The sequence below is a fragment of the Hippocampus zosterae genome, chromosome 7 (genome assembly GCF_025434085.1).
Source record: "Hippocampus zosterae strain Florida chromosome 7, ASM2543408v3, whole genome shotgun sequence".
Lineage (NCBI taxonomy): Eukaryota > Metazoa > Chordata > Actinopteri > Syngnathiformes > Syngnathidae > Hippocampus > Hippocampus zosterae.
Genome location: NC_067457.1, coordinates 4,346,084 through 4,360,932, shown reverse-complemented (window position 1 = coordinate 4,360,932; position 14,849 = coordinate 4,346,084). Strand labels below are relative to the sequence as shown.

At 47.6% G+C, this 14,849-nt stretch overlaps 2 protein-coding genes across 6 annotated transcripts; one reads left to right on the top strand and one right to left on the bottom strand.

The window, feature by feature from the left end:
- Positions 1-617: 617 nt before the first annotated feature.
- faap100 (FA core complex associated protein 100) lies at positions 618-11,467 on the top strand. Of its 4 annotated transcripts, XR_007963051.1 has the most exons (10): positions 618-796; positions 1,027-1,874; positions 2,008-2,164; positions 2,380-3,253; positions 3,399-3,512; positions 3,697-3,783; positions 4,480-4,548; positions 5,402-5,445; positions 5,521-5,682; positions 8,992-11,467. XR_007963051.1 is itself a non-coding variant. In XM_052069637.1 (8 exons), exons 1-8 carry the CDS (start codon positions 633-635, stop codon positions 5,417-5,419), a joined length of 2,331 nt encoding a protein of 776 aa, XP_051925597.1. In that variant the 5' UTR covers positions 618-632; the 3' UTR covers positions 5,420-5,744. The 4 variants fall into 4 exon arrangements, 2 of the variants coding, with proteins under 2 accessions (XP_051925597.1, XP_051925596.1); XR_007963050.1 differs by having other exon boundaries at positions 5,402-5,682; XM_052069637.1 differs by lacking the exon at positions 8,992-11,467 and having other exon boundaries at positions 5,402-5,744.
- Positions 5,451-13,327, bottom strand: fscn2b (fascin actin-bundling protein 2b, retinal). Of its 2 annotated transcripts, XM_052069731.1 has the most exons (7): positions 13,084-13,327; positions 12,238-12,336; positions 11,385-12,102; positions 7,159-7,315; positions 6,921-7,042; positions 6,687-6,854; positions 5,451-5,675 (listed from the first exon to the last, which is right to left on the bottom strand). In XM_052069731.1, the coding sequence occupies exons 2-7, from the start codon at positions 12,328-12,330 to the stop codon at positions 5,470-5,472; spliced, it is 1,464 nt and encodes a 487-aa protein (XP_051925691.1). In that variant the 5' UTR covers positions 12,331-12,336; positions 13,084-13,327; the 3' UTR covers positions 5,451-5,469. The 2 variants fall into 2 exon arrangements, with proteins under 2 accessions (XP_051925691.1, XP_051925690.1); XM_052069730.1 differs by having other exon boundaries at positions 6,687-7,042.
- Positions 13,328-14,849: the final 1,522 nt, after the last annotated feature.

The window sequence follows — 14,849 nt, the reverse complement described above, 5'->3', positions numbered from 1 at the left end:
GGGGGGGGGACAACATTGATTTGATGGGGGCTGGGCCCCGTCCGTCTTGGCTCTGGGGATAAGAACTCGGGTCTTGCACGGGGTTCAGAGGTCCTCCAGTAGACGGCAGTATGGCGCCTAAACGCTCTTAACACAAAGAGAAGAAGAACATGCTCAACTGCTATTGGTCAGAATGCGATCCGCGGAATTTAGAGACATTGTCATCTGGTGTTGAGAATATGCGAATATTTCTGACACGAGCGACACCAAATTATGGTTATAATGGTAATATGGTTATAGTTAACTTCACACGTGCTTAGTTTCCTTAGGTTATAGTCATGGAAGGAAGGTGTGCGGTTGAGACGCTGTCAGACTTTGGATTTTCTTCGATGTCAAGCACCCTGCTAGTGGGATCCCATGTGTTCATCTGCACTGGAGACGACGAGGTTTATGCTTTGAACGACCGAAACACAGGGTTGAAGGCAAGTTTGGATTGTACTTTCACTTTTTTTCTCTTAATGACGCCGTTTTTAATGTTATTTTTGAAAGCAGCGATTGACAAAGTAGCAGTAATACTACGAACTACGAAAGAAAAGGTCAATTAGGAATCAATATAAAATCAGTCCTCCTGAGCATTGGGCTTGAATTAATCGATGCGACTGTTTAATCACCCAGTCCTGCTAATAATTCATCTCCAGGCCGTCCTCATCTTTCCTGGTCCTGTGAGGGACCTCGTTGTGGATGAAGACGAGCAGATCCTCTATGCGGCCTGCTGCAGTGGAGTTTATTGCATCCGTTTTTCATCGTTGTCGTCCAGGTTAGAACTTTTCGTACATCACAGACCTGCACTCTTTCATGACATCCAATGCAGTAGCTGTTGAAGGCGTGTCACTTTTACTAAGGGGACAGAGTTCATTGGCGGTGTCAGAGAGATACAGCAGTCGCTTAAAACGACATGATTGTAACTCTAGTGGTATGGAACTGAAATAAAGAGAATAACTGTTGGGAAATACTGTCCTATTGTAAGTCTACTCTCTTCATCTTTAGGATTCAAAGAGCCAACTCATCTACTGCACCTTGTGTGAAAGTATCCTCAAAGGATCTTGTTATCAGAGAAGATGGAGTCTTCGCACTACTCTTGGTCAATTCTGTGCTGCTGAGCCTCAGGCTGACGAATGCATCCTGGCTGTTGTCACGCTACAAAATAGCCGAAGCGTCACAGTTGACCAGCTATGAAACGTGCGGTTCATTTAAAGTGCCGTTGATCTCAGACTCAGAGGATCACAGCCCAGATGAGTTGAGCGAAAGGAGGCCGGTGCTGTTTTGTGTCCACTCTGCGGATTCGCCATCCTCCTCGAGCTTACCGAGCGGTCACATCCGCCTTGAGCCACTCCTCTTCAAACTCCTATTCGGGATCGACGCAGCCCTAGCCAAATCTCCGGTTGTTATTTGCGGTCTGCCGGATGGCCGTCTGTGTTTCGCCGCTCATCGTGTTCCAGGCTCACAGCTCAGAGTCCTCCACAGCCTCGAACAGCCCGTTGTGTTTGTCGGCGCCTCCGCCGGGACTCGAACAGATCCGGCAGACCGTTTGGTGGCGCTGGGCGAACGAGGCAGAGTTGTGCTGGTCGCATCCAGGCGAGGAGGACCGCAAGGAGGCGGCGTCAGAGCTACTTTCACCGAGTTGTCTGTCCCCGGACCTGTGGTGTGTGCCTTTCTCCATGAACGCCTCCTTTACTACAGCACTGGTTCAGACCTCCTGGTACTGCATCTGGCCTCCGCCGAGGCAGCAAATGATGAAGCGGGATCCCCAAACAAAGTTTCTCCCCCGTGGAACGTCATTAGTTTAAATGTGTGTCGGCTCATTGCTTTGGCAAGACCCGCAAGGACCACTGAAGGTAAAACAAGTTATTGAATTACATTGTGCTATTCAGGGGAAACTGAAAGTTCACCTGTGAATATTATCAATCAATAATATATCCTTAACCTTTTTCGACAGATGTGCGCAAATATTTTTTTTTTCTGTCCCAGGTAAAGTTGAGCTGCTAGGACTGTCCTGCAGAGGGCAGCTCCAGAGGATTTCCTTTCCTGTTGGTTTGCACGACGGAGGGCCGTCCCAGCTTCCTTCTTCACGCGCCGGCCGCAGCATCAAAGATGTCCTGTCGGCTATTGGGAATGTTTCTGAAAGGTAAGATAAGAAAACCTTTATTAGGTACGCCCTCTCCGCACTCGTCTGCCTAGCAACAATGACTCATCATGATGTTCTTTGAGGCCGTACCGGTCCTTCAAAATGTACTGCAAATCCTTTTTTTTACGTCTAACATATACGGTACAGTGTATCCTTGCTCTCTTGAGCTTCGTTCGTGCCCCTGCTTTTTTTTTTCTGTATTATTTCTTCTGTAGAGCATCGGTGCTGAAAGCCTCAATCAAATCCAGAAACCAAACCCTGAAACGGCTGAATCAGGTGCTCAACATCATCTTCCTCTTGAGCGCCGGAGCAGACGGCGGGACGCTCTCACCCGCTCGGGAGAAACCGATCCGATGTCACGCCGCCATCGGCTGGATGACGTTGCTTCAGAAAGACTCTTTGAATTTGAACTGCATCCTGGATAATGCAAGTTCATATATTCTGGAGCAAGGATGGACATTAAACGTCAGCGCATCTTCGCTTTGCGACTCCACCAAGGGGCAAAGCCGCTCCGCGCATTATTCGTTCCCTTTCCAGAATCTTCAGCCAGGAGAGAAACTGGAGATTTCCCTGCCACTGGCTACCGAAGAAGAATCGTCGTTGCCTTGTCTCGTTTCCTTCTCTCTGACTTTGTCACTCGGATGGATCCTCGGAGCAGAGGAGGCGGCTTCGCAGCCCGACGGCGGTCTTGTCAGTTTACCCTTGAACACACTGCTGGTGGATTACTTGCACGCTCTGCGGATGGTCGGTCCGGCCGGAAGAAACGCTACACCTCAACGCTACGACGTCACCGCCGGGGACGGCGTCCAAGCATTTTTGGAAAGGCGCCGCGGCGGAGGAAGCCATGCGGGGAGCGCCCGGCATTCTACGAGCGTTAAGGTGTCGTCGCAGTTAGTGAGGGACACGTTGAAAAATTCGGAGCGACGCCCCGGCGAGACGCTGCCGAGCGTGTGCGTCGCACTGCTGGACTGGCTCCTCCGTGAGGGCCACGGAGGCGTCAAGATGGAAGGAGACAAGATGGCCATCAAGAACTCGGTGGTCCATGCTCGAGCACCAAACGGTGGCGCAGTAAAGCTGACGGCAAAAGAGGTCACGGGCACTTTTTGTTGTTTTCATTGCGCAACCCCCCCTTTTTTCCCCTAATAATCCTATTGCAAGAATTGATTCTAAAAAAATGGTGATAGCTCCAGTCGTACTGGCAAAAGTGTGATGGAGTCGTGGCTTTCTCGTACAGATTAAACTGGCGGTGGAGCACGAGGAGTCCCTGGCCATCGTGGAGGTTCAGGTTGAGAGCTCCTCATTGGAAGCCGTGTGTGGAACGCATCACGCAATCCTGCGGAGAGTCCAGGTTACAAGCTCCCTCTTGGATTTTGGACGCAGTGAAGGAGAAATGCATGAAATTGAAGACATTTCGATGGCATTAAGCAGAAATATTGGTCCAAACTTAAAATGTTTGGTTATCTCTTCCGTCGAGAGATGAGACAATTGATCTTAATTCTATTCTGTTTTTTGTCTCCTGTGCTTTTCTCCAGAATTTGTTGCAGAAAGCACCCGAAAAGCCTTCTGCCACAATCAGGATGCAGAGTTTACGTGCGAGAGAGGCCCTACTGCGCGCCGAGGTAAGTCTCGCAAAGAAATTGTTCGTCGAGACTGACGCTAACTGCAAAAACTCGCATCCCAAATTGGTTGTTTACCTTCACCCGTCGGATCGGTGATTCCAACTACTCCAGAAAGTCGTACGATTACAACCCGCATTTGGTCTAAAAAGTATTATTTACTCCGAATATTCTATCCTTGTTCATCTGCCTCGAGGATGGGGAAAGTTAATGGATGGAGGAGGCCCCAATTTATCATCACTGCTTCTCGGAGGCCGCATCGGATCACTCCATTCCTTAACCAGATGCATGACAAAATGTCATTTTAAATTTGGGCAAAATAGCCGTACATGCAGACGTACAGAAACGTGCTCTTAATGTTTCATTTTCATCATGCTTTTTCCAAAGCATGTATAAAAGATTTAGAGCAATTAGAGCCGGTTTAGAGCAAACAACAAAATTTCAATTATTTTTTTTTTGTGGAAAAAACAAAAAAGTTTTTTATTTATTTTATTATTATTATTATTTTTTTAATCGTAGTGCAAAGGGCTCTCCTGCAATGACCATTTACGGACGCCATAAAACTGCTGAACCAGAAAACCGCATGAGGTTTTACATGGAGAATAATTTGGTCTTTTAAAAAAAAAAATCATGAAATATTTTTCTGATGTTAGTCAGTACATCATTCTAATTTTCTGTTCTCGTCCTCCGCGTCGTTAGGAAATGTTGCAGCGGCTCCATCAAAGCCGAGTCTCCTGTACCTTTGGTGAGGGCGTGTCCACGGGCAAGGTGACATCATGTCTTCTTAGTGTATACGAAGAACTCAGACGAAATGAAAGTTCTCTGCTTATTATTTAACATCTGTACGGGTAGACAGCGTGACAACTCGGATTTTGATCACGTGCACAAAATTGGAGGAATAATGGAGAACGGAAAGTCTTGTTTTTGAGGAAATTGCTACACTTGTTGATCGTTTTGCCTCGCAAATGATCATTGCACATCGTAACACTTTGACGCCGCTAATCGTAACACCGGTTTGAGCTGCCTAAACTACAACGGCTACACTAGAATTGTAAGAATGTGCCATCACTTCACCGAGACTGGGATTAAAATGTGAGCAAGAACCAAAACCCTGGCCCTGTCGTTACTTTGTCTACATTCCTAAAAACTGAGAGGCCATGAATACAAAATCTACTGTGACAATTTTCGATTGCACGCATGTAGCAGACATGAGTGTCAGTTACAGCACAACACGGTAGAATCTCCCGTTTCTCGAAACCTGACCTCATCTGCTAAAATACTCCTTGGGAGAGACTCAGTCTAAAAGGGGACCTCCATTCTCCCTTAACGGTGCCTGCGCCTTTCTCAAATGACCCCCCCGCCCGTTCCAATGAGTGGCAAGTGTCATTACACATCAAAAGCACCACTTAGTTTCCTTGAAGAAGAAATGATGAGGGGAATTAGACGACTGTATAGTCTCTGCCTTAAATAAAATTAAAAAAAGTAAATGCTTGATATCTAAATAGTCCATCATAATGTGAGGCAGCCATTTGAATTGCTACTCGACAAAACATAATTGGAATCAAAGCATAAAAAGGCCCCTTTGCAAAATCCGTCTTGTGCCTAAAACTTCCATTTCTAGACACTGCCGTCTCCTTGACAACAGAACCAACAGCGAGGTCACGGGTATGTTTTCGTTTCTCCTTTGATTTAATACTCCCACAATGCCGAGCTACTCAGACTGAGTCCGTCCGCTTTCAGCGTGCCTCCCTGGTCCCCCCGCAAATAGCGGCCGCCGCTGCTGCGGATGGCGAGGCGGCCGCGCTCCGGGAGCTCCACGCTGAAATCCTCGGGGACCTCGCCGTCCGAGCACACCAGACCGCCGCTGTCGACGTACCAGAAGCGACCGTTTGCCCCTGTGAGGTAAATGCATACGCATCGCATTGAGTCGGAATGTGACGGTACAAAATGTGGTCGAGAAAATTTTTTTGAGAGATTCAGCTCGACTCGGAGAAAAATGTATTTGTAAGTTGGGAAGAGGTTGTTAGTGGAAGTTATGGAAGCGCAGATAATTGGCAAACTATTTCTTTTTAAGTTCACCGGGTCTTATATTGCCCTCTTCCACAAAGTGAGTACGCCTCATCATTTTGGACAGATTTGGAACACCATACAGAACAAACATAGTACCTCAATAATGCTAAAATTTTGACTGAGTTGATTTTTGTGAAAGAAAAAAAAAACTGCTCAGAATGCATTGGTTTGATGTCCAACAGTTTTGTGCCAACCAAAAGGCCTTTGGACTAGGAGGGGGGAAAATGGCAGCATGTTATTTTGTTCTTTGCTTCAAAACCTTTATTGTTGGGTTAAAATAGTATATATATATTTTTTGGGATAGTTGCGGCAGGGCTCGATTTTCTTTCAATCCAGAGCCACTAATGTGGAACTTGTTGCCAGGCAAGGTTAAGTTCTTCCACGACATCTCGCCTAACTAGTCATGGAACAGGAAAAGTCCATTTTCAAACCATAGGAAAATATCGACTTGCTTGGAAATTGTTTTTTTTTTTTTTTTTTTTTGTTAGTATGGTGAAGTGTAAATATTTCCCTTCACTCAACGAAAACCACATTTCCAAAAAGCAAAGTGGAACAGTCAACACGGTTGCGTCGTGTGTTTCCACTATGGGGGAAGCGCGCTAGTGACGTCTTCATCGGCGTGATGTGACGGCATCAAAACACAAACGAGGAAGTCGTTTTTATTATTTGTTTGATTCCTGTTGTCGGAAAAACAATGATCTGTATCTGTAAAGTAAAATGGAGCCCTGTGATTGGCTGCCAACCAGTGAATTTAGACCTATCAATCACTTAGTCCTTTGCAGTGAAGTGTTCAACTGAAGTAGGTCTGGTTTGCGAGGCCGTGTTTATGTGCCCACCTTGAATGTGGTAGGCGCCGTCGCTGAATTGCAGGCTGAAAATGTCGTAAACGGATCGGCTGGCATCCAGGGTGTTGGAGTTCTTGTGGTGGCAGATGAAGCCGTTCTCCCCTCGGAGGATCAACGTGGGCCGGTTGACCAGTTTCAGACTGAGCTGTTCGTCCTCCCCTGACAAAAGCGATTTTACAAAGGGAAATAAATCCGAGACTGACAAACAAAATCTAAAAATCTCACCTATGGACTCACTGACGGCCAGTAACTGTCCATTTTTCTTGGTGCAGATGTATTTGCCATTGTTTGCTTTTAGCGCCATCTTGTGACCAAGCCACTCCATTGCAAACAGGCTGTTTGCTGAACTGCATACAGTGGCCATAAAATGTCACAAACGGTAGAAGCTGAGCGCGCCCACTTAATCCCGACATGTCGCCTGGACGTTTAAAGGTGCCTCATTGAGAATGGGAGCATCACTCACACTTGGGTGGCTGTAGTCTGGATGCTTCCGTGGGCCACCAGGGCCCAGTAGTTTCCCCGGCTGGTGCGAAAAGTGCACTTGTTGTTCTCCTTGTTCATCTCCATCTGAAACGTCTCCATCTCCGTCTCATCTTCCTGGTTGGCGGCGAGGCTTACTCCTGGGAAAGCGAGAGCAAAGGGCGGTCGCAGTACTGTTAAGCGATCCGATCGGAGAAATGTGGCGGGTGCGATAGTTTTCCAAAGTCATGAAGAATTGTGAGTGTGCCTCGTGTTGCAGTGGTTGGTCAACGCCAATAAAAATGATCCATCAAATCCTAAAATTAAATTACCTTAGTGATATAATTAGTGATATAAAAGTGATATAAAAAAAGTGATATAAAAGATTACATCATAGTGACTCTCCCAATTGTTTTTGCGCAAGCTCCCTCTGGTGGTACACATGAGTATTACCTAAATTCAATACAATTGCACCACGTCATTTATGAGCGGTGGGTCGGAAATGTTTGAATGGAATATTGAAAAAGACAATTTTAGGATACGTCTGTTTTGCTTTGTTACTGTATTCTAAGGATGGTCACGATGGTGGTCTTTGAAGAAGTGATTTTACCAGACAGTACCTGGTATAAAAACTTTCAGAACCACTCGCGCGACCACTAGACGGACAGATTGTGCGGGCCTAAACCTTTAATGAGATGCATAACACAATCTCCCCAATGAATATTCTTAATCCCTTAACGACGGCGCGCTTATCTCTCTCTCTTTTCTGGTCATCCCTCTCTAATAATCTTCTCCGCCTCCTTCTCGCCCCCCGTAACCCTACCTTTGGGGCCGGCCTATCTGCCCTCTTTCACAGCTGGGTTCAGATATAATCAGCTTTCGAGTGCTGCCCATCCAGCCTCTCAATCCCCTCAATAAAAGAATCGAGGAAAAAAAAACCCCCCACAGGAAGAGCGGCGGATTTCTAGGTCCACACTTAGCAGGATGTGCAGATAATTGGCGCCGCCACTCAAGTCGCAAGGAACGAATGATCAAATGTAGGCAGAGCAAGCTGTAAAAATGAGAGTGCATTTACGTTAAGGTATTTTCGGAAAGGAAAGAGGGGCTTTTCTGAGATCTGGATTATTCTATTGTGTGTGTGTTATATGCATTACATGTATTCAGACTAGAGATTTGATGTACGAGGGGAAAATATCCACGTACTGTAAGTTATTTTTCCAAAGCAAAGGGCTCTCTTGGGTGAAAAGTACTTTTCAAGGACGGCACAAAACTGATGAACGAGAAATCGACATTTATTTTGTAATTTTTTTTTCCTTCATGAAAATCAATTACAATCATAAATTCAAATGATTTTTTTTCGCTGCGGTATTTTCTTGCTAAACATCAAGCAGCCCGCAAATGCCATATACAGGCAAATATCTAATCATGTAAAGTACCATACTATCCCTTCCCCCCTTTGAAAGCTGTTATTTCAAGAGATTGCATTTCTTGTCTAATTTTTATTTTTAATTTTTGATTTTTTTTCTCCGGCGGCTTCTCATTTCGATCGCACGCGGATGAGAGCAAAGCGAGAGTTTGACGACACCTGACAAAGACGTCACGCTCGCTGGGCTACCTGGACACGTTAATGCACATCTTATTAACTTGTAATAAATCGGGCTTTGGGAGATGTGGGCGGGGGTGTGACTCATCATAGGTATGAAGTGCGTCTGAAGGCCGCCCCTCTGCTGCGCAGCCATGCCTGAAGGTACTCTCCTATCGCGTCTTCCATCCTGAGTCAATGTCATGCTTTTTGTCTTCCCATCCCGTGTGTCCATTTCACACTAATTCAACCCAGAAACGATCCTCCGTCGGGGCTCAGCTGGAACCTCGCGGCCGCTGCGCACGTCGATGGGCGGAGGAGGGGAAACGGGAGAAGAGCGGCGAAAGAGATTGGATACGGTGAAATCTGAGGAGCCAATCTGAAGTTATCAAAACCTCCGCTGATGGCCATCGCAAGGCTCGGTCAAGCATGCGCAACAAGGCCATGTCATCATCACCGCCGCCGACATAAGTTAAGTTTTGTAGTTGTGGCTCGCACACGGCAGATGGGAATCTTTGCCACGCGCCTTCGTTTTGGACGTAAGCCCAGCTCCGGCTCCGCTTTCTGCCGTTGTCCTACCTGCAGTCTGAAAGTGGAGCAGGCCCGACTAATCCATCAGCCATAGATGGCTCCGGCATCTATTATTAATGGCTAGCTGATGCCACTATCCCCGTCTCCTTTTTTTTTCTCTTTCTCCCAATCTGTTATCTTTCTCTACTGCATTTTGTCTTGCCTTTTATGTTTTTTTTATTTTTTTTACTGCTCACATTGGATGCTTGCTTCAAATGTAAAACAAAGAGAATTACATGCTGTGTATGTATATATACGACCAGGTTTCGCTGATTTAGGAAAAGTCTGCTAGCTTAATGCTACACCAACAAGCGTGATCAGTGGAATGCTTGGATGAAATCCGAATCTTTTTCACGCACAGCACTATTAGTGTAAACGCCCCCCCAAAAAAAGTGAATCATGAAATAAACTGCTTCTCATTCTCCTAATCTACAGCATCTACCTTGAATAACATCCAAGTTTCTTTTCTAGCCGGACTCGCTTGGTCCATTAGCAACGAAAGGAGCACAAAGTGAGGTCGGATGACTGCGGTTCTGAATTCCTTTGAGAATCCATCAACATCACGTCGTTGACTCCCTTGTGCACTTTCCCTTTCACCTGCGGCTCCTTTCATCATCGCGTCGCGCAGCAGAGGTACACACACACACACACACACAAACGCACTTCCCCGATTCACTCGGCTACCTCAACAATTAAGCTAGTTGCAAACAAATGAGATGCAGTGCCCGGACATCCACGGCGCCGGCTTCGTTAAATAACTGACATTTCCGTTCAAAGAAGCTATTTAAAGCAATAATTACACTTGCCACAGCAGCACAAGGTGAACCGACCGCACGTTTTGCTTTTTCTTTCGCTTGTGATGAATAGTTTTAAATGTTCCCGTCAAACGTAGCTTTTGGAATAATGGTTGGTAACAATTTGAGTGGGGCGCTGTATTTCTATTTCTTTTATTTGTTATGCGGCCGGCGTTGCGGAATGGACTGTGTTCCACTTCACTGTATTGTTAAATTAATACGACTCCAGGCCATGGGCGGCGATTATTTGTTTGTCATGGAAAACTGACCCTTAAGGGCCACATGTGATTTTTAAACGGTTGGATGGGCATTCATACATATGCGGGCGGATTTTTAAAATTTCACAAAGTATGTGTGTAGAAATTAATCAAAATAAAATCATGAATAAATACAATCCTAATCTAAGGTCAGTGGGTGAGGTTAGATTGGGTGAGGCCAAGACGCTTTTGGCCAGGGGTTGGGGGGCGGGGCTTGTGTTTCTGAAAGCAGACGCTCTCTTTACCTTCCAGGAACAGGGGACTAAATTCATCAATAATTCAACACACTTCACCTCCCCTGCTCGCCACAGTGGGACACGATGTTAGTGCGTGTGGGCGTGTGTGCGATGGTGAAAGATGGCGCTTTTGTTTGTGTGAAGCGGAAGGAGGGCGCGAGGAAAATGTACAATCGGTATGATGCGAATATGGAAATTGACATGTAACGCGCAGAGATGCTGGCAGTCCGTCCCTCCGAGTAATCGATTGAATGCGCTCCCGGTTATTTGGTTTCTGTCGGCAGCTCCGCCGCTAACTTGGAACAATGATCACGGGGACGGATTGCGTTTCAGCAAACCGAGGTGGAGTAACGTAAGAATCTGCAGCCAGTCGCCCGGCGTACCGACGGTATGCTAATCAGACCGGTGCGTGCGCCTTTTCAACCATCGGCAACTGAACACTTAGCAACCACTCGTAGCGCCCTTCGACGTCGATGTAAAATGAGCCCCGGCAAATTGCAATCTTTACAATTTTGCTCACGTATCAAAGAAACGCGGCCTTGTTTTGGTCAAGAATGGACTTTGGCGTCTTAACAGCATTAGCCAGCAAAGCCGCTACAGGGAAAGCAATAGACTTTTTCATTTTTTTATTTAAAGTGAAATACATTTATGATTGATTTAGTGGTGAGACTCAATTTATGATCAGCTTTGTATGTCGGGGTGGAGCTAAATTGAGCCTGGGTTGCCATGGAGAGTTTTTGCCATTAGGGATGAGAATATTTCAAATGAAATCACGCTATGGCTCCACCTACCTTGCCTCATGGAAACGTATTTCCCATTGGCTGCCATCAGAACCACTTGCGGGTGGCTCTCCTCCAGGTCGAACAATTCGTCCTTTCCCGCTTTGGAGCAGCGGCCCGACCTCAAGGTGCCGGCGGGTCCCACGGGCGACAAGTACTTGCCCTCGCAGTCCTTGAAAGCCAGCTTTCCACACTTGAGCTCCAGCGTGTAGGTCGCGGTCCTGCCGCTCTGCTGCACGAGCTTCCCGTCGTTGCCGAGGAAGCGGCCGTCGCAGGTCTTCAGGCAGTACTTCCCGTTGCGGTAGACGAGGGTCAGGATGGCGGCCACCCCCCAGGGAACGTTGGCGTCCACAGAGATCTGGCCGTCTTCCGCCGAGAGACGGGCGTAGCGCTTGCGGGCCACCGACAACAAGTTGGCCCGCGGATGCAAAGCCAGGTGCACCGCCCACAGCTCGCCGTCGCCGATGCCCTGGGCAAAGCAGGACAGGCGGTCCCCGGAGCCGCCGAAAAAGCGCAGGTGCCGCTCGGATCGAAGGGCCCAGCGGCCGTCCGACTGGGCCACGATGAGAAAGCGGCAGTCCGAGTGGCGGCCGTCTGCCTCGCAGGTCACCCTGCCGTCCTTGTCGGAGGCCAGGTAGCGTCTGAGGTGGCTGCGTAGGTACGCCGCCTGGGAGTCTTGCTCCAGAGTCCAGATCTGCTTCTTCTTCATGCTTGGAGCTGATGCATTCACCTGATAGGCATAGACGCAGCGTAGGGTTAGGGACAGAACGGGACAGGACCTATTCTTTTTTCCCCCCCAACGGCGTATTCCCCAGAGGCAAGACATAATGGGAAAAATCTGGTAGCATATGATTATTTTTCAAACCTTGTAGCCAAATCTCTCAGCTGTGAGGTAGCGACCTTCGTGGTTAATCAGACCAAACTGAAGCGTCAAAGGCTGATTCCCATTGGATGGCATCTTAACCTACAAAAAAAAAAACAGGAGGAAGATTCGTGTTTTCCACATCATAAGTCGCACCTAAAATTTTCTCAAAAGCTGACAGCGCGCCTTACAATTCCGATTCGCCTTGCGTATGGATCAATATTTCCTTCGGTGAAACAACGAAAATTGAAAGTAATGAATCAAAACAGAAATCACAAAACAAATTCAAACAGCCGGGGTGGAACTCAAACAGATTTCTTTCAACTATTTCCACAAAGTCGGAAAGCGACAACCGGCCATAATGTTCCTTTGGCCCACAGACTATCGCCCCCTGTTGTCTTGGAGGGTTATTTGTATGCATCTGCCGTCTGTTCGCTGCCCTTGTATAACTTCAAATCATTGTTTCAGACCCATACTGGGAAAGAAAGACAAAGTTGAGTATTTTTTATAAATGAATGCAAGTCGTTATGGTTAATTGCAGGGCTGACAAGGTAGATTTCCTGGATTCGACAAAATTACCAACGACTCGTGCTGCTGTGGGACAATTAGCAGTGAATTTAGATGTATTCCTTTCTTTGTAGCACTTTGCCAAATCAACAGGGGCAGAGAAGAAGAAAAAAAGAGAGTCGGGGTGATGTCATGGGGAGTGATGAAATGCAAACATTGCTAAGACGGGGAATCAATTCATTAAGGTAAAGCGTAGAAAGCACTCCGGAGAGCGCCAAATTCCCCCCCCCCCCACGGCTTTCACGATCCAGTTTTCCAGCCGCAGCCTCCTAATTTACTTACTGTGGTTTTGTGGCTTCCTCTCCGCTGTTCCTGCCGCTCTAATTCAAGCTCCCAGATTGAAGAGGCTTCTTTCAGCAAGTGGCCTGTTGTAATTCCTGCCTTCTTTTTTTTTTTTTCTTCGACGTTCCCTCCCAGCCTCGACTGGCCCCTAATCAGGTTAGACGCGGCGAAGACTTCCGTCAGCCTCCTCGATCGAGAGCCTGTCGTCGGTCTCTCATGCCGCGCGGACTCATTCTGCTCTCGCCTGCTTATCTCCTTGTCGGGTCACCCCCCCCTTCCCCCCCTCCCGCCTGTTGAACACCGCGTTCCCGTCCTGCCCCGATCACCTTCTTGACTTCTTCACGCCGAGGGTTCATTCGAATGGTGTCTCATTTTTTCCCCCCCGCCAGTCTTCTGCGCATTTCCGGACATTGAGGTTTCTCCGACCTCAGCCCTCCTGACCTTGTTCGTCTCACCTCCTCGAAATCCGGATTTCTTAACTTTGACCGCTGCGGAAGAACATCCTCAAGCATCCCAGGGCTCCTTTCGCTGACGCACGAGGTGTCCGTCTTGCCTTTTGTCACCTTAAGCCTCCCCATCACCTGTCCCAGATGACATGTGTCGAAGTAATCTTGCCTTTGCTCTGGCTTCTTTTTTTTTTTCTTTCTCAACTTTGCTCTGTTCTTCAGGTCAGTCGATACACCCACGTGCACAGGCAGTAACCGGAGCGCTCCTTGTGCCCGCTCTCCTCGAGCTCCCCTTACCCCGGAACACAGGCTTTTAGTTACACACCTTCTCTGATTGCACACTCTGCGGGTCAGCTATAATAGAACCAAGAGGCAGACTTTTGTGTATGAATCCCCCTCCCTCACCCTTCCTCACACCGGTGTCCGGTGCAGGCAACCCCGGTTCGAACCCTGCACCGAGCAGCTCCTTTTTACAGGAACCTCTCGAAAGTGAAGGCCAAAAGCACCATGGGCGCAGTTCAAGTCATCAGCACTGGTGGTGTAGAGGTATACACGCCTTAGCTCCCGTTAGTCTCCACATGACTCAAAACTCCAAGAATTGAGCTTTTGGGTCATGTGAAACCGACGGGAACAGTGAAAAGACTGTCTGGTGCCTGGTGTGACCGAAGTGCAGCTCTCACCTCAAAACTCAAGTGGGACTTGGAAAAATTTCTGCAAAGTTCGCCCAAACCACGCCCAATTTGGCAACCACAAATCACGTCGAGGCTCTCATTTGCATAACCAATCAGAACGCCCCGAGTTCCAGGACTTTGGAATTTTGCGACAGGCCCAAACCTTGTGGACGACTCGACTTCACAACGTGGTTCTTCAGCACCACCTGGTGGATAAGAGCGGGACAAACGCAATGTTGAGCGTCACTCTCCCGCCCGTTTCCCCGATTCAAATGATCAGATCATCAGCAAGGTCGTTGAAAGCCGGACAGCAAATATGATCATTTGTCAGTGTGCGAGAGAGCAAGAAAGGAGCCCCGTCACCGTTTGATTTTAGCCACAGCCACCTCAACCAGCTCTCTGGAGCTCGTCCTGTGGTTAAACAAATTTTTGTTCAAATTACTGGATTTGACACCTGTGCTCAACTATGTGCTTTTGTAATTACGAGTATTCGCACATGTCCACCTCTATAAAAGTTAGTTGGCTTCACTTGTGAAGAGAGCAGAGCTGGACGCTTCTTCGACAGCACGGTGACCTGAAAGACGGGTAACGTTAGCTCTCGACTCTTTAATATTCAAACCTTCCAAGCGTGTGACTGGGCACCCCGATA